Source organism: Peromyscus californicus, unplaced genomic scaffold, assembly GCF_007827085.1.
Source record: "Peromyscus californicus insignis strain IS unplaced genomic scaffold, ASM782708v3 Scaffold_15__1_contigs__length_86483966, whole genome shotgun sequence".
NCBI lineage: Eukaryota > Metazoa > Chordata > Mammalia > Rodentia > Cricetidae > Peromyscus > Peromyscus californicus.
This window is the reverse complement of record NW_026294447.1, coordinates 63,854,959-63,882,762: the sequence shown is the minus strand read 5'-3', so window position 1 is coordinate 63,882,762 and position 27,804 is coordinate 63,854,959. Positions and strand designations below refer to the sequence as shown.

General features: G+C 40.3%; 3 gene segments (V, D, J or C); all 3 read left to right on the top strand.

Annotated features, from left to right (window-relative positions):
• The first annotated feature begins 463 nt into the window (after positions 1-463).
• On the top strand, positions 464-958 carry LOC128111031 (Ig heavy chain V region 3-like). The segment is given in 2 exon segments: positions 464-544; positions 628-958. Coding segments are annotated over 2 exon segments (377 nt in total).
• Positions 959-20,025: 19,067 nt separating this feature from the next.
• On the top strand, positions 20,026-20,513 carry LOC128110400 (immunoglobulin heavy variable 3-7-like). The segment is given in 2 exon segments: positions 20,026-20,086; positions 20,179-20,513. Coding segments are annotated over 2 exon segments (381 nt in total).
• A 5,511-nt stretch (positions 20,514-26,024) lies between these two features.
• On the top strand, positions 26,025-26,484 carry LOC128111030 (Ig heavy chain V region 108A-like). The segment is given in 2 exon segments: positions 26,025-26,070; positions 26,154-26,484. Coding segments are annotated over 2 exon segments (377 nt in total).
• The last annotated feature ends 1,320 nt before the right edge of the window (positions 26,485-27,804 follow it).

The window sequence follows — 27,804 nt, the reverse complement described above, 5'->3', positions numbered from 1 at the left end:
AGAAAGAATTCAAAAATAAAGCCAAGAAATACACACCTGCAACCTGATGGAAAAGCAAATATTAATATGTTGCATATGAAAGAAGTTTACAAGTGCTCCTAATTTAGGAGTTTTAGAATTTCCAGACACTATTATCCTCATCACAACCACCACCTAAAAATCAATTTTGGCCCAAAGTGGACCAAATGTCTCAGGTTCGAAATTTATTTTTAAATTGAGAGATTAGGCCTTGAAGTGATTCAAACAGGGTCTGCACAGGTGTTGGGGAAAGATACTTCCTCAGACAGGATGAGGATTTGGATCTCAGCGTCCTGCTGCCTGACCCAGGTTTACTTTGCAACCTTCTCCATCTGGACTAGGTCCTTATATAAGAAGTACCCTGCCTCATAAATATGCAAATCATGTGAGTCTATACTGGTAAATACAGAGATGTCCACACCAAACACCAACATATGATCAGTGTCCTCTCCACAGTAGCTGAGCACACAGGTCCTCACCATGGGATGGAGCAGGATCATCCTTTTCCTCCTGTCAGTAACTACAGGTAAGGGACTTTCCAGTTACAAGCCTGAATAAGGAGCAGGGACTGAGGTGACAATGACATCCACTCTGCCTTTCTCTCCACAGGCATCCACTCCCAGGTCCAGCTGCAGCAGTCTGGTCCTGAGCTGGGGAAACCTGGTTCCTCAGTGAAGTTGTCCTGCAAGGCTTCAGGCTACACCTTTACTGACTACTATATTAACTGGGTGAAGCAGAGGCCTGGACAGGGTTTGGAGTGGATTGGAAATATTTATCCTGGAAGTGGTGGTACTAACTACAATCAGAAGTTCAAGGCCAAGGCCACACTGACTGTAGACAAATCCTCCAGCACAGCCTTCATGCAGCTCAGCAGCCTGACCTCTGAGGACTCTGCGGTCTATTACTGTGCAAGAGACACAGTGTTGCAACCACATCCTGAGTGTGTCAGAAACCTTGGGGGAGCAGGAAGCTGCCCTGGGACTGAGATGACAAAAGATTAGCCTGGAGACTTGCTCAAATATCATCATTCTGAGTGTCCTTTGTTATTACACAGTCGTTTATTTCTTCTATTTTTATTTAAGAAAATATTTGATTCATTTTACACACCAATCAAAGATCCTGCTCTTCCCTACTCCTGCCCCCCAGCCTCCCCCTCCTAAAACATCCCCCAGTATCCCCCACAAGAAGGCAAGGTCTCCTATCGGGAGACACATTCAGTAGAGGCAGGTCAAATCTCCTCCACCTGCCTCAAGGCTGCACAAGGTGTCCCGTCATAGGTAGTTGGCTCCAAAAAGACTGCTCATGCACCAGTGATGGATGCTGATCATACCACCAGGGGGGGGCCCCCAAGCAGATCAAGCTACATAACTGTCTCAGCATGCAGAGGGGCTAGTCCAGTCCCATGCAGACTCCACAACTCTTGATCCAACTTTCATGAGTTCCCACTAGTTTGGTTTGGTCGTCTCTGCAGGTTTCCCCATCATGATCTTCATGCACTTGCTCATAGAATCCCTCTTCTGTCTCCTTGGCTAGACTTCTAGAGCTCTGCCTGGTGTTTGGCTGTGGATCTTTGCATCTGTTTCCATCAGTCACTGGAGAAAAGCTCTGTGATGACAGGTAGGGTATTCATCGATCTGATTAGTGGGGTAAGCCAGTTCAGTTCAGGTACCCTTTCCACTATTTCTAGTAGTCCAATCTGGGGCCATCCTTGAGAATTCCTGGCAATTTCCCTAGCACAGGGTTTCTCTCTATCCCCATGGTATCTCCTTCCATCATGGTATCTCTTTCATTGCTTTCCCAATCCATCCCAGTTCCAGCTCAACTGTCCCTATTCCTTATGTTCTCATCCCCTACCCCCTACACTCCATTGCCTACAACTCATCCCTAGTATATTCATGGAAATCTCATCTATTTTCCCTTCTCAGGGTGATCCATGTTTCCCACTTTGGGTCTTCCTTCCTTTGTAGATAGCTTCTCTGGGATAGTGGACTGTTGTTTAGTTTTCATTTGCTTAACACCTAGTATCCACTTATGAGTGGGTATATACCATGTTTGTCCTTCTGAGTCTGGGTTACCTCACTCAGGATGATATTTTCTAGTTCTATCCTCTTGCCTGCAAATTTCATCATGTCATTGTTTTTCTCTGCTGAGTAGTGCTCCATTGTGTATATGTACCACATTTTCTTTATGCATTCTTCAGTTGAGGTACATCTAGGTTGTTGCCAAGTTCTGGCTATTACAAGCATGTGTCCTTGTGTTATGACTGAGCTTTCCTTGGGTATATGCCCAAGAGTGGCATATCTGGGTCTTGAGGAAGATTGATTCCCAGTTTTCTGATAAACTGCCACACTGATTTCCAAAGTGGCTGCACTAGTATGTATTCCCACAAACAGTGGAGGAGTGTACCCCTTGCTCCACATCCTTTCCAACATAAGTTGTCTGCATTGCTTTTGGTCTTAGCCATTCTGACAAGTGTAAGATGGTATCTCATAGTTGTTTTGATTTGCATTTCCCTGATGACTAAGGATGTTGAGCAATTCCTTAAATGTCCTTTCGGCCATTTGAGATTCTTCTGTTGATATAATTCTCTGTTTAGCTCTATAGACTGTTTTTAAATTGGACTGTTAGGTATTTTGATGTCTAGTTTCTTGAGTTCTTTATATATTCTGGGGATCAGCCCTCTGTCAGATATGGAGTTGGTGAAGATCTTTTTCCATTCTGTAGGCTGTCATTTTGTCTTATTGACCATGTCCTTTATTCCACAAAAGCTTCTCAGTTTCAGGAGGTCCCATTTATTAATTGTTGCTCTCGGTGTCTGTGCTACTGCTGTTATATTTAGGAAGTGCTCTCCGGTGCCAATGTGTTCAAGACTACTTCCTACTTTCTCTTCTATCAGGTTCAGTGTAACTGGAATTTTGTTCAGGTCTTTGATCCACTTGGATTTAAGTTTAGTGCATGGTGACAGATATGGATCTATTTGCAGTCTTCTACATGTTCACATCCACATGCCAGCACCATTTGTTGAAGATGCTTTCTTTTTTCCATTGTATGGTTTTTGTCTTCTTTGCCGAAAATCATATGTTCATACATGTGTAGATTAATGTTGAGGTCTTCAGTTCAATTCCATTGGCCCACATGTCGGTTTTTATGCCAGTACCAAGTTGTTTTTATTACTGTAGCTCTATAGTAGAGCTTGAAGTCAGGGATCGTAATGCCTCCAGAGGTTGCTTTATTGTACAGGATTCTTTTAGCTATCCTGGGTTTTTTGTTTTTCCATTTGAGTTGAGTATTGTTCGTTCCAGGTCTGTGAAGAATTGTATTAGGATTTTGATGGGGATTGCATTGAATCTGTAGATTGTTTTTAGTAAGATTGCCATTTTTACTATGTTAATCCTACCTATCTATGAGCATGGGAGGTCTTTCCATTTTCTGATATCTTCTTCAATTTCTTTCTTCAGAAACTGAAAGTTCATGTCATACAGGTCTTTCACTCGCTTAGTCAGAGTTACCCCAAGGTATTTTATTTTATTTGTGCCTATTGTAAAGAGTGATATTTCTCCAATTTCTTTCTCAGTCTGTTTATTCTTTGTATATCAGAGGGCTACTGATTTTTTTTAGTTAATCTTGTATCCTGTCACATTACTGAAGGTGTTTATCATCTGTATTTGTTTCCGGGTAGAATTTTTGGGGTCACTTATGTATTATAACATATCATCTGCAAATAGTGAAAGTTTGACTTCCTACTTTCCAATTTGTATCCCCTTGATCTCCTTTTGTTGTCTTATTGCTCTAGCTAGAACTTCAAGTACTATATTGAATAAATATGGGGAGAGTGGATAGCGTCTTGTTCCTGATTTTAGTGGAATTGCTTTGAGTTTCTCTCCATTTAATTTAATGTTGGCTGTTGGCTTGCAGTAAATTGCCTTTATTATGTTTAGGTATGTTCCTTGCATTCATGATCTCTCCAAGGTCTTTATCATGAAGGGGTGGTGGATTTTGTCAAAGGCCTTTTCAGCATCTGATGAAATGATCATGTGGTTTTTTTCTTTCAGTTTGTTTATATGGTGTACTACATTGACTGATTTTAGTATGTTGAACCATTCTTGCATCCGTGGGATGAAGACTACTTGATCAAAGCAGATAATTTTTTTGATGTTTTCTTGGATTCAGATTGCCAACATTTTATTGAGTATTTTTACATCAACGTTCATGAGAGAGATTGGTCATTAACTCTCTTTTTTTTGTTGCATCTTTGTGTGGTTTAAGTATCAGAGTAACTGTAGCCTCATAAAAGGAGTTTGGTAAAGTTCCTTCTGTTTCTATTGTGTGGAAAAATTTGAAGAGTATTGGTATTAACTCTTCTTTGAAATACTAGTAGAATTCTGCATTGAAATCATTTGGTCCTGAGTTTTTTTGGGTTAGGAGACTTTTAATGACTGTTTTTATTTCCTTAGGGGTTATTGGTCTATTTAAATTGTTTATCTGGTCTTGATTTAACTTTGGCATGTGGTATCTATCCAGAAAATTTTCCATTTCTTTTAGATTTTCCAATTTTGTGGTGTACAGCTGTTTGAAGTATGACCTGATGATTCTCTGGATTGCTTCATTGTCTGTTATTCTGTCTCCCTTTTCATATCTGATTTTCTTAATTTGGATTATCTCTCTTTCTCTCTCTCTTTCTCTCTCTCTCTCTCTCTCTCTCTATCTCTCTCTCTCTCTCTCTGTCTCTGTCTCTCTCTGTCTCTCTCTCTGCCTTTTGGTTAGTTTGGATAAGGCCTTGTCTATCTTGTTGATTTTGACAAAGAACCAACACTTTGTTTCATTGATTCTTTGTATTGTTCTCTTTGTTTCTATTTTATTGATTTCAGCACTCAATTTGATTATTTCCTGGCATTATTCCTTCTGGGTGACTTTGCTTCTTTTTGTTCTAGAGCTTTCAGGTGTGCTGTTAAGTCACTAGTGTGAGATTTCTCCAACTTCTTTATGTGGGCATTTAGTGCTATAAATTTCTCTTAGCACTGCTTTCATAGTGTCCCATAAGTTTGGGTATGTAGTACATTTATTTTAATTGAATTCTAGAAAGTGTTTGATTTCTTTCTTGCCTGCTTGCTTAATTCATTGGTGGTTCAGTGGAGCATTATGCAGTTTACATGAGATTGTAGGCTTTCTGTAATTTTTATTGTTGTTGAAATCTAACTTTGAGCCATGGTGGTTCAATAGAATATGGGAGGTTATTCTAATTTTTTTTTTTGTATCTGTTGAGATTTGCTTTGTGACTGAATTTGTGGTCAATTTTAGAGAAAGTTCAAGGGGTGCTGAAAAGAAGGTATATGTAGTGATTAGCCATTCCAGCTTTAATCTGGAAGTTCCAACCCCCATTGAGGCTTTGGCAACTGTCACGCCTACAAGGCAGGGCCAAGGGAGGACCCTGGAGACCTGAGATTGGGATAGGCCAGCTCTCTCTCTGTTCCTGGACCCTGGAAGGTGGAGGTTGACCAAGCAGAGCTCAAGAGAACACCCACCGCTGAACTGCAAATACACCTTCCCCAGATCCCGCGACCTACCTGTCCCTTCATTTGTAAGTTACCCACTAAATAAATCTTCCTTTTAATTATGTGGCGTGGCCTTAATAATTTCACCAATATCTGGCACCCAACGTGGGGCCAGAAGAAATTCCTCTCCAGGACAACTGAATAAACCAATGCCTAATGTAATAACTGATACTGCAATGGATGATAAAACAGCTCTGATAAATGGATCACAGTTTACAAAGAACACTATAAAACAAATATTTTGGCAGACTTGCATAAATGAACAAAGACCAAAGCTTAGAATTCGAATTAATGGCCTGGTTCTGGAGGGCCTGGTAGACACAGGTGCAGATGTGACTATAATTACCCCAAAATCATGGCATCCGAATTGGCCTCTTCAAGAGGCAGATGTCCAACTCTTAGGGATTGGCACCCTATCTCAGATAAAACAGAGTTCGAGATGGGTTGAATGCATAGGGCCAGAAGGACAGAGAGGAAGCCTGAAGCCATATGTAGCAAATGTAATAGTAAATCTTTGGGGCCGAGATCAGTTACAACAGTGGAATACCCAGATTAAAATTCCTACACTCTCAGAAAAGGAACACAGACCAATGTATGTTTCTAGGAATATCATAATATGCTATAAAAAACAGTCACCAAACATTCAGGCTTTATACAAACAGAGCACAACTGATACTGAACTCTCAGAAGTACCAACTGCCTTACCTTTAAAATGGCTAACTAATAAACCTGTCGGGTTGGACAATGGCCTTTGACAAAAGAGGAGCTACAAACTTTAGAACAGCTGGTTCAAGAGCAGTTAAATGCTCAAGACATTGAAGAATCTAACAGCCCTTGGAATTTTCCTGTATTTGTTATTAAAACAAAAAGTCTGGTAATTGGAGAATGTTGACAGATCTGAGAGCTATTAATAAAGTAATTCAGCTGATGGGCTCCCTACAGACTGGGATGCCCTTGCCCTCTCTGCTACCCAAAGAATGGCCTAAAATAGTTAGTGACTTAAAAGACTGTTTCTTTACCATACCCTTACAAGAAAATGATAGAGAAAAATTTGCCTTCACAGTACCTAATTATAACAATTCTCAGCCAGTCAAGAGATATCAATGGAAGGTCCTCCCACAGGGAATGTCAAACAGCCCTACTTTGTGTCAATACTTTGTGCAGAAACCATTGGAGATAATTTGTGTAAAGTTTCCACAATCCATAATTTATCACTAAATGGATGATAACCTATTAGATGATCCAAAGTTAGATACATTAGAAAGCATGTTTGAAGAAGTAAAAAAAAGTTTTGACTCACTGGGGACTGTAAATTGCTCCTGAAAAAGTACAAAGAGGAGATTCTAATAATTACTTAGGATATAAGATAGAGCTACAAAAATTAGACCCCAAAAGGTACAACTAAGGAGAAATCGATTGAAGACTCTTAATGATTTTCAAAAGTTATTAGGAAGCATTTCCAACTTACTGGGTATCATGGGAATACCGAAAGATGGACTACAAAATTTGGCTAATACTCTTGAAGGGGACAAAGAATTAAATAGTCCAAGAGAATTATCAGCCAAAGCTGAGAAGTAATTGGCTCTAGTAGAAAAGACAATTCGAGAAGCACATGTGGATTGTGTGGATCCAGAACTTAAATGCATTCTTGTCATATTCCCCTCCAGACATTCCCCCACAGGTATTTTGATGCAGAGGAAAGATATTATATTGGAATGGATATTCCTACCAAGTAAACCAAATAAGAAATTAAAGACTTGCCGGGCGGTGGTGGCGCACGCCTTTAATCCCAGCACTTGGGAGGCAGAGGCAGGCGGATCTTTGTGAGTTCGAGGCCAGCCTGGTCTACAGAGCAAGATCCAGGAAAGGCGCAAAGCTACACAGAGAAACCCTGTCTCAAAAAAACCTAAAAAAAAAGAAAGTAAAGACTTATATAAAAAAGACCTCTGATTTGATTCAAAAAGGTAAATTAAGACTTTGCCAGTTGACAGGAATGGACCCAGCAGAAATTGTAGTACCTTTAACTAATGAGGAAATTTCATCACTATAGAATGATAATGAATACTGGCAGAGAGCCTGCAGCAACTTTTTGGGAGAGATTAACAACCACTATCCCAAAAGCAAGAGAATAGAATTCATAAAGAAGACTGAATGGGTCCTTCCTCACATTGTACAACAAAAGCCAATTTCTGGAGTCCTCACATTCTATATTGATGCAAATAAATCAGGGAAAGCAGGATATAAATCAGGAGACTTAAGTAAAGTAGTACAAAGTCCATACAACTCTGTACAAAGGGTAGAACTGTATGCCATTCTTATGGTACTGATGGACTTCACAGAACCCCTCAATATAGTCACTGACTCTCAATATGCAGAGAGAATTGTTTTACATATTGAAACTGCTGAATTTATTCCTGATAATACAGAATTAACTTCATTATTCATACAATTGCAGGAAATCATCAGAAAAAGGAACATCGTATATATAACACATATCAGATCCCATACAGGTCTGCCAGGACCTCTATCACAAGGTAACGATGAGATTGATCAGTTACTAATAGGTAATGTGCTAGCAGTCTCAGAATTTCATAAGAAATACCATGTAAATAGCGAAGTTTTGAAGAAGGATTTCTCCATCACTTGGTAACAGGCTAAGGATATTGTGAAAAAATGTCCTACTTGTTCCATCTATAACCAAAACCCATGACTTGCAGGGAGCAATACAAAAGGTATACAAAGAAATGAAATTTGGCAGATGGATGTGTTTCATTTGCAGAATTTGGAAGATTAAAGTATGTACATCATACCATTGACATCTATTCAGGACTTCAATGGGCAACTCCTATGAGTTCTAAAAAGGCTGATTCTGTGATTACACACCTATTAGAAGTTATAGCCATCATGGGAATACCTGTACAAATTAAGACAGACAATGCCGCAGCATATGTCTTCAATAAAATGAGACAATTCTTTGCTTATTACAATATAAAGCATGTTACAGACATACCACACAATTCCACAGGCCCAGCAGTCATAGAAAGATCTAATTGAACTTTAAAGGATATGCTAAATGAACAGCAACAGGTAACAATGACTCCTAGAAATAGATTGCATAGTGCTTTATTAACCTTGAATTTTCTCAATGCTGAGGAGAAAGGAATAACTGCTGCAGAGAGACATTGGATGACAGACAAAACTACTGAGCTAAACCAACCGGTTTATTTCAAGGATGTGCTGACCTCAGAATGGAAACATGGATATGTTCTACATTGGGGAAGTTTTGCTTTTGTTTCTGCAGGAGAAGAAAAGCTATGGATACCAACAAAATTAATAAAAAATCAATTCAAACAGGAAAAACCCCTTGATGAGGAGAAGTAAAAGATCATCCACCAATGTGACATCTCTACATGTTGCAAGAAAAATTTAATAATCAAAGGTTGGGGTAGGGTTCTGTTTTTGTCTTTCCAGGATAATGGAAATACCCATCTTCCAGAAATCATAAGGCCTTGGATATCCGGATGTTTACAGCAGAAAGAAAGAATCTATTGCTACCAATCTACACAGGGTAAAATCTCACTGTCTAACATCTATATCTCTATCAATCTAAAAAAGTTGTGGTTCCAATTCAACTATAAGCCAAGCTGGCTTTGGAGATTTGAATTGACTCACTCCTTCTCTAAACCCAAGCATATTGCTAAAAGAAAAGGTTGAGAGAGTCTTCAGTCCCATATCAGAAGGGCCTTCTGGTGTGGGACAGAAGGAAACCAATAAAAAGGGAGCATTGTCTTCAAGATTCTAATTCTCTCCATGCTTACTCTTGATTTCTCAGAATCCCTTCTTACATGTTTTGTCCTCTTTAAATGCAAACTTTCCATTTTGATAAAAAATAAGTTTTTCCAATAGCAATCTCTGAAGTCTCCAGAAGGAAGATGGGGCCCCAATAACAACTCCAGAATGATACCATGGTAATCATCATCATACTACACTTCTTGCCAGAATTTCAGACAATCTTACCCATTATGCTAAAACTTGCTGCAGAACCTACAGTTAGTCTAACTGAGATTTAACTATCTGAGCTTTCACACAGTACCCAACAGAGATATCATCACCCCTTAAATAGCAGGAAGCAATTCTAAGAAAATGACACCCCTTCTCCCTTAGGTTTCATAATTCTCAGGGTTATGGATGATGGTTATAGAGTTGGGGGTGAAAGAAAATATTAGACTCAGTACTCTCCTAAAAAAAAGAGAAAAGAAGAAATAGAATGGATAGGTATAAAATATTATGGTAGATTATGGTATATACTAGTAAACAAATTTCGTAAAATAGCAGCCTTAGATAATTTGCACTGTTATGATTCTTATATGTTGATACAAATGTAAACTATTTTATATTCCTGTTTAAGATAATTTGTATATTGATACAAATACAGAACTATATTTGTTATAATGTACATATATTTCTACTCTGATTTGAAATATTTGTATATTGATACAAATGTAAATTTATATCTGTCATACTTTGTGTATGTTCTACTTCTGTTTAGGATATTTGGTATATTGATATATATTTAAGATTATTGTCATATTGCATATTGCACTACATATTCCTACCTCTGTTATAAATATCTTGTGTCTTGTCACAATTTTGAAGTCATTGTTCTTTACCGTACATTTGCTTATAGACTGTTTACCTTGTTTATGTGAAGCCTTAGTCCGTAGGTTATTTCGGTAGATAAGACTTATAGATGTATAGTCACCTATGCTTGTCATCTCTATAGTTACGTTAGTTAGGTTATCCAGATTTACAGATACATAGCTCAGATGGACAGGTAATCTTCAAACAATTCATAGACCTAGAGAATATGGCATTAAATAACTTAGAATTCTGTTGACGTGAGACACAATTGCTCCTGGCAGCACCAATTTGATCCTGAGAGAATGTTGGGCTTCTAAGTAAGACATTTCCATTTGGAAGTTTGTCTTCTTGGCACAAAATGGCCTACTGGGAAAAGAACTGCCCTTGCCTCGACTACTGACAGTACAAATGCAATGCTGTCCTTTCTGGACAAGCGGGGCACAAGGAAAGCGACCACTGTACTCTGCCAAGACAGGGTAAGATGGTCTTTCAGAATTCCTGTTTCTGAAAATGGTCTGTCAGATACTCTAGGCCTGTAGCCAATTTGAATGCACCAACAATGCTGAGAAACATTAGGTGATTGTCCAGGCTGCCAGCTGTCTCTGTCTACTCTTGCAAGATTCCCGAAAGTTTCTTGCATCCATCTACCATTTCTCAGGTATCTTTATATTCCTTCTCAGGTCTTTGATGGGATTGAAGACTAGCAGTTATAGTTACAACTTAGTATATATATATATATATATATATATATATATATATATATATATATATATAATCATAGATAGAACATATTAAGTATTAGATTCGGGTTCCTTAGGATAGGACACCTTTTGGAATGATCTTTGTAACATGCCATTTTACCTATGGTCTATACTTCTCTGGACTTTAGTATGTGTTTCTTGCTTAATATTGTTCACATCTGTTGTAGTTCCATATTATCTAGGTCATTATCCCTCATTATTCCTGGACAATATTTGATAACCATGCCTTTGTATATAGTCTTGTATTAGGTTAGAACCTTCTTATTTAGACAAAAAGAGGGAGATGTAGTGGGTAGCCATTCCAGCTTTAATCTGGAAGTCCAACCCCCATTGAGGCTTCGGCAATTTTTCACGCCTACAGGTAGGGCCAAGGGAGGACCCTGGAGACCTGAGATCGGGATGGGCCAGCTCTATTTCTGTTCCTGGACCCTGGAAGGTGGAGATTGACTGAGCAGAGCTCTAGAAAACACCACTGGACTGCGATACACCTTCCCCAGACCCCGCGACCTACCTATCCCTTCATTTGTAAGTTACCTACTAAATAACTCTTCCTTTTAACTACGTGGAGTGGCCTTAATAATTTCACCAACAGGTATATTCTTTTTTGTTAGGGTGGAATGTTCTGTAGCTATCTATTTAGTCCATTTGAGTCATAACATCTGTTATGTCCCTTATTCCTCTGTTAAGTTTCAGTCTGGCAGATCTGTACAGTGGAGAAAGTGGGTGTTGAAGTCTCCCATTATTAGTGTGTGGGATTTGATGTGTGATTTAAGCTTTAGTAATAATTCTTTTGCATATGTGGGTGCCTTTGTATTTGGTGCATCCATGTTCAGAATTGAAACTTCATCTTGGTGGATCTTCCCTGTGATGAGTATGTAATGTCCTTCTTAATCTCTTTTGATTGATTTTAGTTTGAAGTTTATTTCATTGGATATTAGGATAGCTACACCAACTTGCTTCTTAAGTCCATTTGATTGGAAAGTCTTTTTCCATCCTTTTTCTCTGAGGTAGTATCTGTCTTTGAAGTTGAGGTGTGTTTCTGGTATGCAGCAGAAGGATAGGTCCTGATTTCATATCCATTCTGTAAGCCTGTGTCTTTTTATAGGTGAATTGTGTCCATTGATATTAAGGGAAATTAATGACCAGTGGTTGTTAATTTCTGTTATTTTTTGGTGGCAGTGTATGTATATTTCTCTTCTTTGGGATTTACTGCTGGTGTGTTATCTATTGCCTGTGTCTTCATGGGTGTATCATTAAGTTCATATTTTCCTTCTAGTGCTTTCTGTAGGGCTGGATTTGTAGATAGGTGGATAGGTATTGTTTCAATCTGGTTTTATCTTGGAATGTCTTATTTACTCCGTCTATGGTGATTGAAAGTTTTGCTGGGTATATTAGTCTAGGCTGGCATCCATGGTCTCTTAGTATCTGCATTATATCTGTCCAGGACCTTCTGTCTTTCAGAGTCTCCATTGAGAAGGCGAGTGTTTTCTGATGTGTCTGCCTTTATAAGTTACTTGGCCTTTTTCCTTTGCTTCTCTTAATATTCTTTCTTTATTCTGTATATTTATTGGTTTCATTATCATGTGGTGAGGGGATATTTTGGAGGTGGTCTAGTCTATTTGGTATTCTATAAGCTTCTTGTATTTTCATAGGTATTTCCTTCTTTATTTTGGGAAAGTTTTCTTCTATTATTTTGTTAAGTATATTTTCCGTGCTTTTGAGTTGGTATTCTTCTTCTTCTTCTATCCCTATTATTCTTAGGTTTGGCCTTTTCATGGTGTCCCAGATTTCCTGGACATTTTATGTTGTGACTGTTTTGGCTTTGGTGTTTTCTTTGACTGACGAATCTATTTCCTCTATTGTATTCTCTATACCAGACATTTCCACTTCCATCTCTTGTATTGTGTTGGTTATGCTTGCACCTGTGTTTCATGTTCATTTACTCAGATTTTCTATTTCCAGCATTCCCTCTGTTTGTGTTTTCTTCATTGTTTCTATGCCACTTTTCAGTCTTGAACTGCTTCCTTCTCATGTTTAATTGCTTTTTCATGGTTTTCTTGGCTTTTTTTAAAAGGGATTCATTGATTTTTTTCCATTTTTTTGTTTGTCTTTTCCTTGATTTCTTTAAGGAAATTTTTCATTTCCTCTTTAGATGCCTCTAACATTTTCTTGAAGTTATTTTTAAGGTCACTTTCTTCTGCTTCTTCTACATTATGATGTTCAGGTCTTGCTGTTGTATAAGGGCTAGGTTCTGGTGATGCCATATTGCTCTTTATGATGTTGTATGTATTTTTGCACTGGCATCTACCCACCTGTTCCTCCAATAGATGCAAGAGGTGCCTGTGTCTGAGAGAGCTGTTATTGGACCAGTCTGTGCTTGCTGTGTCTGTGTCTCAGGGGGCCACTCTGGGTCCAAACTTAGCTCTTAGTCTAATTGGAGCTGGCAGATTCTGTATCTCAGGGAGCTGCTCTTAGTCCAATCCAAGCTGGCTGGTTCTGTGGCTCAGGGAGCCACTCTTGGTCTTATCAGGGCTCTTGGTCCAGTCAGAGCTTGTGGATTCTGTGTCTCAGGAAGCCACTGGTGATGCAGGGGAATGGATATTGGGGCAGGACATGGGTCTTGTAAATCAGTGGGTTCAATGTAGGGTTTTGGTGGAGAGACTGCACCCAGGAGTCTTCCCTGCTGGTCAGCAACTCTTGGTCCAATGAGAGCAGGCAGATTCTGTGTCTCAGGAAGCCACTGGTATAACATGGGGATAGGTATTGGGGTAGGGCATGCGTCCTGTAGATTGCAGGGTCTGATAGGGGGTTTTGGTGGGCGAGCCTGGCAACTGGAGTTTTCCCTGCTGACAGGCAACAGGGGCAGAGATGGGTGGGGGTTCCTGGGGACTGGCTGTATCCCAGGGCCTAGGTCCTTGAGGCAGGACTCTCTGGGTCGGAGAAGAGTCACTCAACTCTTGGTCCAATCCACTTCACAGTCTTATAGAGTCTCTGTAAACTTTTCAAAAGGACTGCTAGAAGTAAAGTGAGGCTGATTCAGAATGCCCCTAGAGTACACCATAACTTGACCAGATCTTTCTCAGTGACCAAAGATATTGACATGACCCTTCATCAATAAAGAAAAGAAAAGCTGTGGCAACACATTATCATATATATATACATATACATGGTAATATATTATAATATATTATATAAATCAGATATGTATAATTACATGATGTATGAAATATCAGATATGTAAGAGACTAGGAATGTTGCTGGAGTAGTTGTGTATAAACTATAATATCATTTTGGCCAGTAAAATACAAGTCAATCAACAATATCAGCACAAACAAAATCCCCTTTCAAAATTCAATTTGATTTACCTGACATATCAAATACTTTGTTGAAAGTTCTCTCCATAGATTTGTAAGTGGTCACTTTCCATTCATATAAATGTCATTTTATATATTTATTTATAGCTAAGTCTAATTCTGAACTGCTTTTGGTAGTCTCAATTAAATTCCTTATTATTTCAGAATTAGAGATGGAGCTGGAAGTCATGGTGTGGAGTTCTCAGGGTGTAGAAGTTGCTACTTTGGCAACAAGCTAGACTCCTACTTCAATAACATTGGGCCAAAGCAGTGTGATTCCAGTTGGAATCTAAGAGCCTTCTTCATGTCATCAAGAGCACTGGGTGATCATTCCTCTGTTTCCTAAAACTGTATTGTCTTTGTCACAAGTTCTAGATTGACACTGATTGACAATGAATAGACATCAGTACATAGTACACGAATTCCATCCAGATAGTTTAATTTTTTCTTAGAGGCAGCAAGGGCAACCTATGATTTCCCTTGATTTTTGGTTCTGTTATAACTTTAACATGTCTGAATCTAATCATTTATGTCTACATATGCTTTTTTGGTATTGTTTGGTTTTGCATTCATTTAGGAGAACACACACTTGGGCTATACAAAGGATGAATGGCAAGAAAAGATATAATTCTGCCATTGATAGCTTGCTACAACCTTTTTGATTAAAACAACAATAACAACAATAACAAAGTGGGATTCTCTGGTTTAAAGATTTTTTTTTAAACTCAGATCAAACCCAACAAGCTGTGGAAACAAAACCCTGTGACTACAAATTCCAATTAGTTTCCCATCTGACCTGGCTTTTCTCAAATACATGAACACTTTCATTTTGAGAGTTGTTTGAGATGTCTGTTTTCCATCCATTACATTTAATTTTCTATTTTCTCCTGGAATTTATTCTCACAGATGTTCATTATCCTTCCTTATCCTCTGCCCAATTTACTCAGGAAATTTTGCTACCACCAGGTAAAGGTGGACAGAAATTTCTTATCTTCTAAGTCCTAGTGCTCTTTCATTGTGCTCTGTGCAACGTAAAGTGTCAACACCATCATGAGCTTTCTTGTTCAAATATAAACCACAGAGGGAGGATAGAAAGGAAAGAGGGGCTCCCTTATCTGTGAATTTTGGGGAACCATCAATAGAAAGACTAAGAGTGATGTGAATGTTTGGTTTCTGTTAGATTTGAACTAGGTGGACCCATGCAGGTTTCAAAGGGCTGACTTCCAATAGGACAGGCTGGATGTCTCAAGGAGAGACAAAGGTTCCATCCTTCATAGAATTCCATGATATGGCTGCCCTGATGCATCACAGTAACACAAGGTTCCCGGGACAACCTTCCTGTCCTGTACAGAATTGCTGAGAGATTATAAAACTGTCTACAAACATTTCAGAGCAATCCCTACGTGGGAGTGAGATTAATCAATTGGAGACCATGTGCTGGCAAAGTAAACACAGAGGGACACGGTCCAATATTGTATATTATGATTTTCAAATGACATCAAGTTCATATAGTCAATAGTGTTGTTAAATACTTTTGCCATGAGTCAGCAAAAAGAGAAATCCAAAATAATTAGTTACACAGAGTCTGGGGAGCAAGTGCAGAGGAGCCATAAAGGCTGTTTCCTGACTCTACTCAAAGCTTTTTACTCTCATTTAAACACATATGAGGACTAGAAGACCATCTCCTACGGCAGTTATAAGCCTTCTCTAGAAGGAATCAAGATCTGACATGGAGAAATTCAGGTAATTCCTAGAATCTATGTCACTCACCTGGGAATGCTACAGAAACGGAAATGACATAATTCAAAGGCCTTCTTAAGTCACCGTGAAGACACTTCATCACATAGAAGAACCAATTCATCAGTTGGGAAACTAGAGCCTGACAATCTTGTATCATGGAGAAGCAATTTCAAGTCTTTTCATGCTGAGTTTTACCCCCATCAGTATAGCGTGTCCTGCCATAGGGAGGATGCAGGACTGGAGACGACATCAGAGCAAAGCCCTAGGATGGAGGCTCTATATTTCTCTCCACTTTTTGGAACTCACAGACTTGGTTCCTTTATAACTTTGAAAATGTTGAAAAATAGTGACTTGACATACAGGAGTGCTACACTCAACACAGCCCACACCAGACTGATAATAAATATAAAATTGTTTAAATTTTAGAAGTTTTTTTACAGGAAAATAATACTCTAAAGAATTTACATATCATTGTTTTTCAATACTGAGTATCACAAACAAGTTATTTTATATGAATCTACACTAAGTTACACACTTGAAACAAATACCTTCAATTTAATATCAGGATTCAAAAACTTTGTTAGTCCTTCTAAAATTATTGAAAATTTGTCATAATGACCTCTGTGGAGCAAATAAGAAAAAGGGGAATGTGTGGTAAAAGGCACAATGATATAAAACATTTAATTATATCAAAAATATGAACTAAATAATAGGTAATTATTTAATTTTTTCCAAATAACTCATGTTTCTCTCTTTTGTTTGCTCTAAGCAATCAGATGTCTAATACTTTCACTATAAAACTCATTATACAGCATCAGGAAATGCAAACAAAGCCTCCCCCGACCAGCCCTGGGATATTCCAGTTTCCCCATTCAGTGTTCAGCACTGAACACACATCACTTACCACGGAGTTGTGTATGAGATTTCCTTGTAGCCTTTCAAATAAAATAATTTTTGAGAATTTTCTTAACCCAAGTACTGTACACATCAATATACCCACTCAAATTCCTCCCATGTCCAACTCTCACTCCCTCCCAAATTCTTAAGTTCTTCAACTTAATAAATATCTCTCTCTCTCTCTCTCTCTCTCTCTCTCTCTCTCTCTCTCTCTCTCTCTCTCTCTCTCTCTCTCTCTCTCTGTGTGTGTGTGTGTGTGTGTGTGTGTGTGTGTGTGTGTGTGTGTATGTGTGTGTGTTTGTAATATACTGAGCCAGATTATGGTTATGTATATGCACATGTGTTTAGAGCAGTAAACTTGGAATTGAATATCCTATAAGGGAGCTTGTCCTTGAAGAAAAAATGATTCTCCCTCCCTCAGCAGTCATTAATTACAAGTAGTTCCTCATTGAGGGGTGAGGAACCGACAGGTTTCCTCCTATAATAAGGAGGTCAAGTTTAGGCATCAATATTGAGAAGATTTCATGGGTGCAGCATCTGTGTTTTGCACAGAAAATACCATCTCACAGTGGCATCCTGGTCCTCTAGACCGTACAATCTTTCTGTCTTCTCCTCAGGTCTTTCCCTGAACCTTCAGTGTAGGATTTACATTGAAGATGTATCGGGGTAGTTGACCATTCCAGGGTCACCTGTTCTCTGTATGTTTACCTGATATGGATCTCTGTAATAGTCTCCATCTGTAATTAAAAACGCAAGCTTCATTAATGAGAGAATTAGAGCTTTCACCTGAGGGTATAAAGACATGTTTTTAAAACACAGTTGTAGCATGAATCTTAAAGAGTCTCATTAACAAAATTAAACCTGAGGCCAGTTATTGAGGTGAACACTGGAAGATCAGAGAGACAGAACAAGCCACAGCTAACCTCACCTGGCCAACTTCTTAGCTGATCTTGTTTCCTCAGACTGGAAGCCTCTGTGTCCTCAAATCTGAATGGCTCTCAGCTGAATTGCTGCTCAAAAGCCTGAATGCTTAACCAGGCCAAGTGCTTAACCAGCCAAATGCTTCTAGTTTCTGGTCCTCATGCCTTATATACCTTTCTGCTTTCTACCATCACTCCCTGGGATTAAAGGCTCGCTTTCTGGGATTAAAGGCGTGTGTCACCATGCTTGGCTGTTTCCAATGCAGCCTTGAACTCACAGAGATCCAGAGGGATTTCTATCTCTGGAATGCTAGGATTAAAGGCATGAGTGCCACCATTTTCTAGCCTCTGTATCTAGTGGCTGTCTGTTCTCTGACCCCAGATAAATTTATTAGGGTACACAATATTTTGGGGAACACAATACTACCACACACAGTCAGAAAAGATATTTGTGTCTTGAAGGAAGGACATCATTGTAAGTCACAGTGTTTGTAGCTGATTTGGTGTTTACCTTTCTGCTTGGATAACGTGCAGGCAGAGTACATTGTGTTGGAGTAACCAAAAATATCTGTTTGTACTTTAGGACTACTCCACAAGCATGTACCCACTCTTAACACTGCTAAGGTGGCTGAGAAGCTGATACTAGATAGCCCTGAGAGCTAGGAGAAAACCCAGACCACTTTTCTGCTAAAGAAGGCATAGGGTGGAAAGATTCTGAAAAGGCTGGGCAGTCTGGCATCACTGAGAAGTAAGAACATTGAGGAGTAGGAGACCTATGTGTTAAGAAAGAACAATGTCTAAACAGAACTTCAGACAAACAAGACCATGGTGAAGACTGCCTAAGACACAGGAAAGAGCAATGATGATATGATGGCATAAGGAGAGAGGTCACAGGAAGGGAGTAGGCTGTAGGAGAGGAAGGAGGTGGATTACCTGGTGGTCCAGGGCAGGCAACTCTCTCTAGGTCCAGGGGGATCTTTTCTGTGGAAAACAGTAGACATGGCTGGTAGTGAGAGAAAGGCAAGTCCTTGAATATCTAGAGAGCAGAAGGACATGGCATGGAAGGAAATAGGTGTACTGCGTGTCTCAGGAAGGTCACAGAAGAGCTGACAGTATCTTTGTGATGGGGAAGAGCAGGACTTACATGGTAGATGGGGAAGATCAGCCCTGATGGAGCTAATGGTAAATAGAAGTTTTCAAAATGTGCTTTTATCATTATTAAAAATAATCTCAGATGATATTTATATTTATATAATAGTTGTTTCATTTTCTTGAGGATCAATCTTCAAGCTTTCTGCATGATATACTGTACCACTAAGCTTTGGCCTCAAGCACGTTTGGTTGATTCCAATTAATGAATGCATTCATTAATTACTGAATTGTATACAACATTATTTTTTTTTTTTTGAGACAGGGTTTCTCCATGTAGCTTTGGACCCTGTCCTGGAACTCTCTCTGTATACCTGTCTAGCCTGGAACTCACAGAAAACTTCCTGCCTCTGTCTCCCAAGCACTGGAATCAAAGGTGTAGGCCAACACCACCTGACTAATATAACATTTCCTAAATGTTTATATTTCAGTTTTTTATCTTAATTTCCTATGAATTAATTTAATAATTTATGGAAACACAGCAGAAACTTTTACAACTACACAGCACAATATAGTAAGGCTGAAAACTTTTATTTCAATGCAAAACCATAAATTCATACTTAATGACTGTCTTCTTTATATTCCTTCTTTCTTCTCCTTTCTCTGTTGACACACAGTTTCATATAGACCAAGTATAACTCAAACCTATGATTCTCCTCCTCCAGCTTCTTGCCTAGCATGCAACGATGGGAATGAACAAAGGGCTTCAAGAATGCAAAAAAAAAAAAAAAATACTCTACCAACTAAAGTACACGAATGGGAAAATAACTGATACTTTGATGTTATACATGTCACTTTGGTCCTTACTTCACCTCAGTCAACTGAATCATTATTCATCTTCTCTAAGGCTCCTGCCCCTAAGTTCATGATATAGCAGGAAGACATGCAAATAATTTTCTCCTCTGCTCATGAAAACCAGCCCTGACCCTACAGCTCTGACAAAGGAACCCAACTCGGGGTTAACAAGGGCTCTCATTCAGTGTTTACCACTGAACACAGAACTTCCAGCATGGAGTTGAGACTGAACTGGGTTTTCCTTCTTGTTCTTTTAAAAGGTAATTAATAGACAAGGAGAAATACTGGACGTGAGTGAGAGGGACACTGGACATTTGTGAGAGCTTACTGACAGGATTCTCTGTCTTTTCAGGTGTCCAGTGTGAGGTGCAGCTGGTGGAGTCTGGGGGAGGCCTGGTGCAGCCTGGGGGATCCCTGAAACTCTCCTGTGTGGCCTCTGGATTCACATTCAGTAACTACTGGATGAGCTGGGTCCGCCAGGCTCCAGGGAAGGGGCCGGAGTGGGTTGCACAAATTGAACCCAAAAGTTATAATTATGCAACACACTATGTGGAGTCTGTGAAAGGCAGATTCACCATCTCAAGAGATGATCCCCAAAGCAGCCTCTACCTGCAAATGAACAGCTTAAGAGCCGAAGACACCGCCATTTATTACTGTGCTGGAGACACTGTGAGGGATCTTCAGTGAGAACCCTGACACAAACCTCCCTGCAGCAGTGCTCACAACCAGCAGGGGGCGCAAAGCGCACACGGAGAGGAGGAGCGGTACAGATCAGGAGCAGGAACTGTTGATTGCTGTTTATGTGGTCACAGGTGTCGCTCCATCTACTCCTCAGAATGTTCTCTACATTTACGGTTTGTGAAAACAGTTCTGCTTTGCTGCAGTTTAAAATATGTACACCACACAGTCTAATATGAACTACGCGTGGAAAATCACTTCTGATTGCAGAAATGACTCTGCTCAGGTCACCAGGGTGAAATTCTTAGAAGGTCCGCAGCATTCGTGATTTTTCTCCCTCAGGACATTCAGGGCAAAGCCTCAGTGTTGTTCTGGTTAGGACAGCATTTCACATTGGTGGAGCCATGAGGGAGGTGAGGCCACACACCCCAAAAGGTCTCAAGTCTTTCTGATTTCCCTGATAACTTCCATTACATTTTGTTCATGAATTCTGGCCTTTGTTCTAAACACAGACACAAACCACTGATTGTAAACACTGGTGCCTAGGGTGTAACTCTGTGGCAAGTGAGGGTGACTGGGGAAACTTGTTGGTGAATGGAAAAAAAAAAGAAATAAGAATTAAAGAAACGTGACTGCTCCCAGGTATGGTGGAGGAGAAAATTTATTATATACATGTGGAGAGCATAGCCAGAGGCAGGGGCATCTGGAGAGTCCAGAATGAAGATTACAGTGATCAATGTCAGAGAGAGGATGGAAAGTAGGGTGGAAAGAGAGGAACAGGATGCAGCAGCCCAAAGGAGAGAAGAGAAGGACCAGGTAACTAAAGTAGTTGGATTATACAGGGCAGGGCAGCTGGGGCAGGGAAGCCCAACTCCTTGACTGGAGACATTTAGGGTAGAGTAGGGTATGCCTGCAAGGGTGGCATGTAACAGCTAGGCACTGAGGGATGCAGGGAGAACCTGGCAGCTGGTGTTTGCTTTGATATATTAAATAGGTACCTCTGCCATTTTTCCCAGGTTGAAATCTAACACCCCATCCTTTTTTTGATTATAAATAAATGATATGGATGACATGTAATCTTATCTATGACTGTTTCATGCTGTCACTAGAATGTCATTGATGAGTGGGGCCCAAGGAAGCTGGAATGCTGGCCCAGTCTGGGAAGAGCAGACTGTTTCCCTTGCTGACCAGGCTCTAGAGCACCTTCTGGGTCAGGGGCTTGCAGACAGATTTGGAGCAGTTTGTAAGGCTGGACCACCTGGGGCTAGCCACTTTGATACTTCCTAGGATGCAGATTTTGTCGGTACACCTAGAGCTCTCTACTTGCTGGAGCAGTCAGCAATTAATTTGAAATCTGGTGGAGCCAATTACTAAGGGACCAGTCCTTATCTGTTCAGGTACTGAAGTGGTGTGGAAACTGCATACACACACAGGAGATTTTTCTGAGGGCCAAATTTTAATTCTTCATTTTATTTTTGTCTTTCTGCCATTCCTACTGTGTTCTCTCTCTGTTCTGTTCTTTTACCCTGCTGTTTGGCTTCTTCTTGGACTTGCTATACTCTTATCAGTATCCGAGTACTGTTGCTAGCTCAGTCGGTAGAGCATGAGACTCTTAATCTCAGGGTCGTGGGTTCGTGCCCCACGTTGGGCGCCATTTGTTGCTAGAGTTTTTCTGCCTGGCCCACAGTCAGGACAAATCTCTCTCACCCGCCAGTCCCACAGCCGCTCAAACCCGATCAAGTAAACACAGAGACTTATTTTGGTTACAAACTGTATGGCCGTGGCAGGCTTCTTGCTAACTGTTCTTACAGCTTAAATTAATCCATTTCTATTAATCTATACCTTGCCACGTGGCTTGTGGCTTAACGGTACTTTACATCTTCCTTGTCCTGATGGCGGCTGGCAGTGTCTCCCCTCCCAGCTTCCTGTTCTCTCAATTTTCCTCTCTGTTAGTCCCGCCTATACTTCCTGCCTGGCCACTGCCAATCAGTGATTTATTGATTGACCAATCAGCAACACATTTGACATACAGACCATCCCACAGCAGAGTACAATGATTGTTTCCAGGATCAATGCAGTGGTATATTCCAGACACAATGACATTTGCCAGTTTACAAGTTATGAAAGATTTATGTCTAAGACCAGTTGCCCTTTCCATCTTCTATATGCTTGTAGTCTTCTAGGGAAAATAGAGAAACAGGTGACTGGAAAGCTTCCCTAATGAGGGAATGACTCAATTTCTCTGCAAGGCACATAAGTACCCCAGGAGCCAAGGACTGTAACCTGAAAACCTCTCACCTGTGCCTTTCAAAGCAGCAAGGCCAGGTCAACTCCATTATTCCCTGCAAAACATGATGGCTCTAGGCAAAAACAATATGCTTATTTTTTCCTAGGCACAGTGATTTGGCATGTGGTAATCCTTTAGTGACTCAGTAGTACCAGGGGGTAGTGCTGGAGCTGGATCCATCTGACACCATGGAAGACTCCTCACTGTGAGAAATATTAATGACCATAGAAGCACAAATAAAATGAATCTCTGACACATGTTCAGTATCTCCAGAAAAACAAATCATTTTGCCTGCAGTTGAGTTATGTGAGCACTGAAGTTTCAGGCATATATTACTGTTCAGGAGGGACAGTTAAACTTCACTCTAATGATCACAGACCATGAAGAACCACTACCAGAGATCCCTGGGTTGGAATTGGTGATCATGGTTTCTGTAAGGCTGCCTCTAGGTAGAAGATGAGTCTTTTTTCAGTAGTAAATGGGATAATTATTGGGTAGAGCCAGTCTTAAAAATCACAGCCTCGCCGGGCGGTGGTGGCGCACGCCTTTAATCCCAGCACTCGGGAGGCAGAGCCAGGCGGATCTCTGTGAGTTCGAGGCCAGCCTGGTCTCCAAAGCGAGTACCAGGAAAGGCGCAAAGCTACACAGAGAAACCCTGTCTCGAAAAACCAAAAAAAAAAAAAAAAAAAAAAAATCACAGCCTCAGGGGACCCCCAGGGAGTGTTATCGGGACCTGTCCCACTTAGTGCCTATGGTGAGACACTTTGCATAGCCTTGGTGCAGGGAGGAGGAGCTTGGTCCTGCCTCAACTGAATGTACCAGGCTCTGCTGACTGTCCATGGGAGACTTTGCCTTGGAGGAGGTGGGAATGAGGGGTGAGTTGGGGGGAAGCCTGAAGGGTGGGAGGCAGAAGGACAGGGGAATCTGTGATTGATATGTAAAATAAATACAAAATCTCTTAATAAAAAAATAAGGAATAAAAAATCACAACTACAGAAGAAAGCAATGTATGGTTATAAAGAAGCCAAAGATTAGTTTGTGGTGTGATGTGTGATTTTTATATTTGGCTGTTAAATATTCCATATCTAGTTTGATAGTCATAAATCCTCTTCCTTCCTAGAAGAGGATAGATATAACCATGGCTGGCCAATAGTAGCTAATTTCCCTGGAACTCGAATGGTTCATGGAATGGTGTATGGTCAGAGTGGAAGAAATCATAAGCTTTCCTTGGAATTGACAGACTGATGCTGAATAAGACATTCCATTTTTGTTTACATTGTTAAAATGAGAGTATGTGACATGGGTATGAGGGCAGGCCATTCACTGGGGACAGAGGTTCCCATGGAATGAAGATGGAAGCAGAGACATGAGAGGAAGACTCCCGCTGATGAAGCCAAGGATGACCTTTGACTTCTGATGCTCCTGCCTCCACTTCCCCATTGCTAGGGTTCCTCCACTTTATGTGGTGCTAGAGATTTAAAGCAGGGCTTCATGAATGCTAGGCAGCATTCTACAAATTGAACTACAACCCAGACCCTACTATTTTTTTTCAAATTTTAATAGAGATGTTTATTTATTTGTCTTTGTTTATGCGCTCATACACACACAAGTAATGATTCATAGGTAGAAGTCAAAGGACAACCTTTCTCTCCTTGTGGATTCTGGGAATAGAATTCAGGGAATCAGGCTCCACAGCCAGGATCTTCCCAGGTATGCATACATATAAAGAAAAGTGAGTGAATTTAATGTAGTTTTCAAAGTCACTAGGTCATAGAGGTAGACCTTGAATTCCTGTCCTCCTGTCTCTACCTGCTGGGGTTAGGTATATGATACTATACCTAGCCTCTATTTGGTTGAACATGAAGACATGAGGTGCAGATACAGCTCAGTGGTAGAGTGCTTGCTTAGCATGCACAAGGAAATAGTTTTAGTTTTTCAATACTACAGAAAGAAGGGAGGGTGTCAAATCAAGCTGCTTTTTCTATTATTGTCATGCCTACTGCCTTTTTTCCTATATAGAAAAGAAATCTATTTTCTGTGGTGTGATATTTTGATTTAATTGTGAAAGTAAAGCTTGCTTTGAGTCAGAGGGCAGAGCCAGCCACTAGCTGACCAAAATTGACCATAGAAGTTTGGAGCACTGTGGACAGATAGAGGACAGGAAGTAATAAGGTGAGGTTGAGAGAGGATCCCAGCCCTTTGGAACTAGGAACATATCATTCATGTTCTTATACCAACATTTGACTTCTGATTTTTTTCAATAATTAGGTAAACCCTTCAGTTTTCTCTATTAAAACAACCACAAACAACAAAAAAAAACTTCAGTATAAACCAAGCCATACAACATGCAGAGGAGTTCAGGACCAGCAGGGGGCACAGTGGAGCCAATAATCAGTAGGAGGAAATATGAGGAGTGAAGGGGACTCTGCAGCCTATGTGGACTCCCTTCCTAAAGTCTGTTGGCTGAACAACACCTGCTGCAGTTGATATGGGAAGTCTCCATGTTCAAACACAGTAAACACTCTTTGTTAAATAGTGCACAGATTTTTGTTTTCTAATTTATTTTATTAAGATTTATTTATTTATTTTTGATTTTGTGAAAAGCGTTTTTTATACAATATATTCCGGCCATGGTTTTCCTGCACAGCTCCTCCCTAATCTTTCCTACCTCCCCACATCCCTACCACTCAACTCCGTAACATTTTTTTCTCTATATAAAATGTAAGCAAATGACAAGAAAGGATTTAAAAACAAATCCAAGAGTTACACACCTGAAAATAGCGGGAAAAGCAAATATTAATAGGTTGCATATGAAAGAAGATTACAAATGCTCCTAATTTAAGAGTTTTGCAATTACCAGACACTATTATAGTCATCACAACTACCACGTATGAATCAATTTTGGCACAAAGTGGACCAAATGTCTCAGATATGAATTCTACTTTTAAATTGAGAGATTAGGCCTTGATGTTATACCAACAGGGTCTCCACAGTTCGTGGGGAAGGATACTTCCTCAGACAGGATGAGGTTTTGGATCTCAGAGTCCTGCTGCCTGACCCAGGTTTACTCTGCCACCTTCTCCAGCTGGACTAGGTCCTTATCTAAGAAGTACCCTGCCTCATAAATATGCAAATCGTGTGAGATTACAGTGGTAAATACAGAGGTGTCCACACCAAACACCAACATATGATCAGTGTCCTCTCCACAGTCACTGAGCACACAGGTCCTCACCATGGGATGGAGCTGGATCATCCTCTTCCTCCTGTCAGTAACTACAGGTAAGGGGCTTTCCAGTTCCAAATCTGAAGAAGGAACAGGGACTAAGGTGACAATGACATCCACTCTGCCTTTCTCTCCACAGGTGTCCACTCCCAGGTCCAGCTGCAGCAGTTTGGTCCTGAGCTTGTGAAACCTGGGGCCTCAGTGAAGTTGTCCTGCAAGGCTTCAGGCTACACCTTCAATGACTACTATATTGAATGGGTGAGGCAGAGGCCTGGACAGGGCCTGGAGTGGATTGGATACATTTATCCTGGAAATGGTGGTACTAGCTACAATCAGAAGTTCAAGGACAAGGCCAAACTGACTGCAGACAAATCCTCCAGCACAGCCTACATGGATCTCAGCAGCCTGACCTCTGAGGACTCTGCGGTCTATTACTGTGCAAGAGACACAGTGTTGCAACCACATCCTGAGTGTGTCAGAAACCCTGGAGGAGCAGGAAGCTGCCCTGGGACTGAGATGACAGAGAAGATTAGCTTGGAGACTTGCTCATAAATAATCCCTTTGAGTGTCCTTTGTCACTTCACAGTCTTTTTTTCTTTTTTGCTTTTTTTTAATTAAGAAAATATTTCATTCATTTTACACACCAATCAAAGATCCTACTCTTCCCTACTCCTTCCCCTCAGCCTCCCCCTCCTAACCCACACCACATTCTCTCCCAACAAGAAGGCAAGGCCTCCCATGTGAGACACATTCAGTAGAGGCAGGTCCAAGCTCCTCCCCCTGCTTAAAGACTGCACATGGTGTCCTATCATAGGTAGTTTGCTCCAAAAAGCCTACTCATGCACCAGAGATGGATGCTGATCTTACCACCAGGGGCTCTCCCAAGCAGCTCAAGCTACATAACTGTCTCACCATGTAGAGGGCCTAGTCCAGTCCCATGCAGGCTCCACAACTGTTGATGCAAGTTTCATGAGTTTTCACTAGTTTGGTTTGGTCATCTCTGCAGGTTTCCTCATCATGATCTTGATGCACTTGCTCATAGAATCCCTCTTCTCTCTCTTTGACTAGACTTCTGGAGCTCTGCCTGGTGTTTGGCTGTGGATCTTTGCATCTGCTTCCATCAGTCACTGGGAAAAGCTCTGTGATGACAGTTAGGGTATTCACCGATCTGATCACTGGGGTAAGCCAGTTCAGTTCAGGTACCCTTTCCACTATTTCTAGTAGTCCAATCTGGGGTCATCCTTGGGAATTCCTGCCAATTTTCCTAGCACAGGGTTTCTCTCTATCCCCATGGTGTCTCCTTTCATCATGGCATCTCTTTCATTGATTTCCCATTCCATTCCAGTTCCAGCTCCTATTCCTTATGTTCTCATCCCCTACTCCCTACACTCCATTGCCCACAACTCATCCCTAGTATATTCATAGAAATATCATCTATTTCTTAATGCAGAGGGAAGATATTATATTAGAATGGATATTTTTACCAAATAAACCAAATAAAAAATTAAAAACTTATGTGGAAAAAAATCTCTGACTTGATTTGGAAAGGAAAATTGAGACTTCGTCAATTAGCAGGAATAGACCCAGCAGAAATTGTCGTACCTTTAACTAAGGAGGACATTGAAACACTATGGATAGAAAGTGAACCTTTCCAAAGAGCTTGCAGTATTTTTTTGGGAGAAATTATCAGCAAATATCCAAAAAGCGATAGAATTGATCTTATAAAGAGAGCTGATTGGATCTTGCCTCGAATTGTACGGGAAAAACCCATATCTGGAGTTTGTACATTT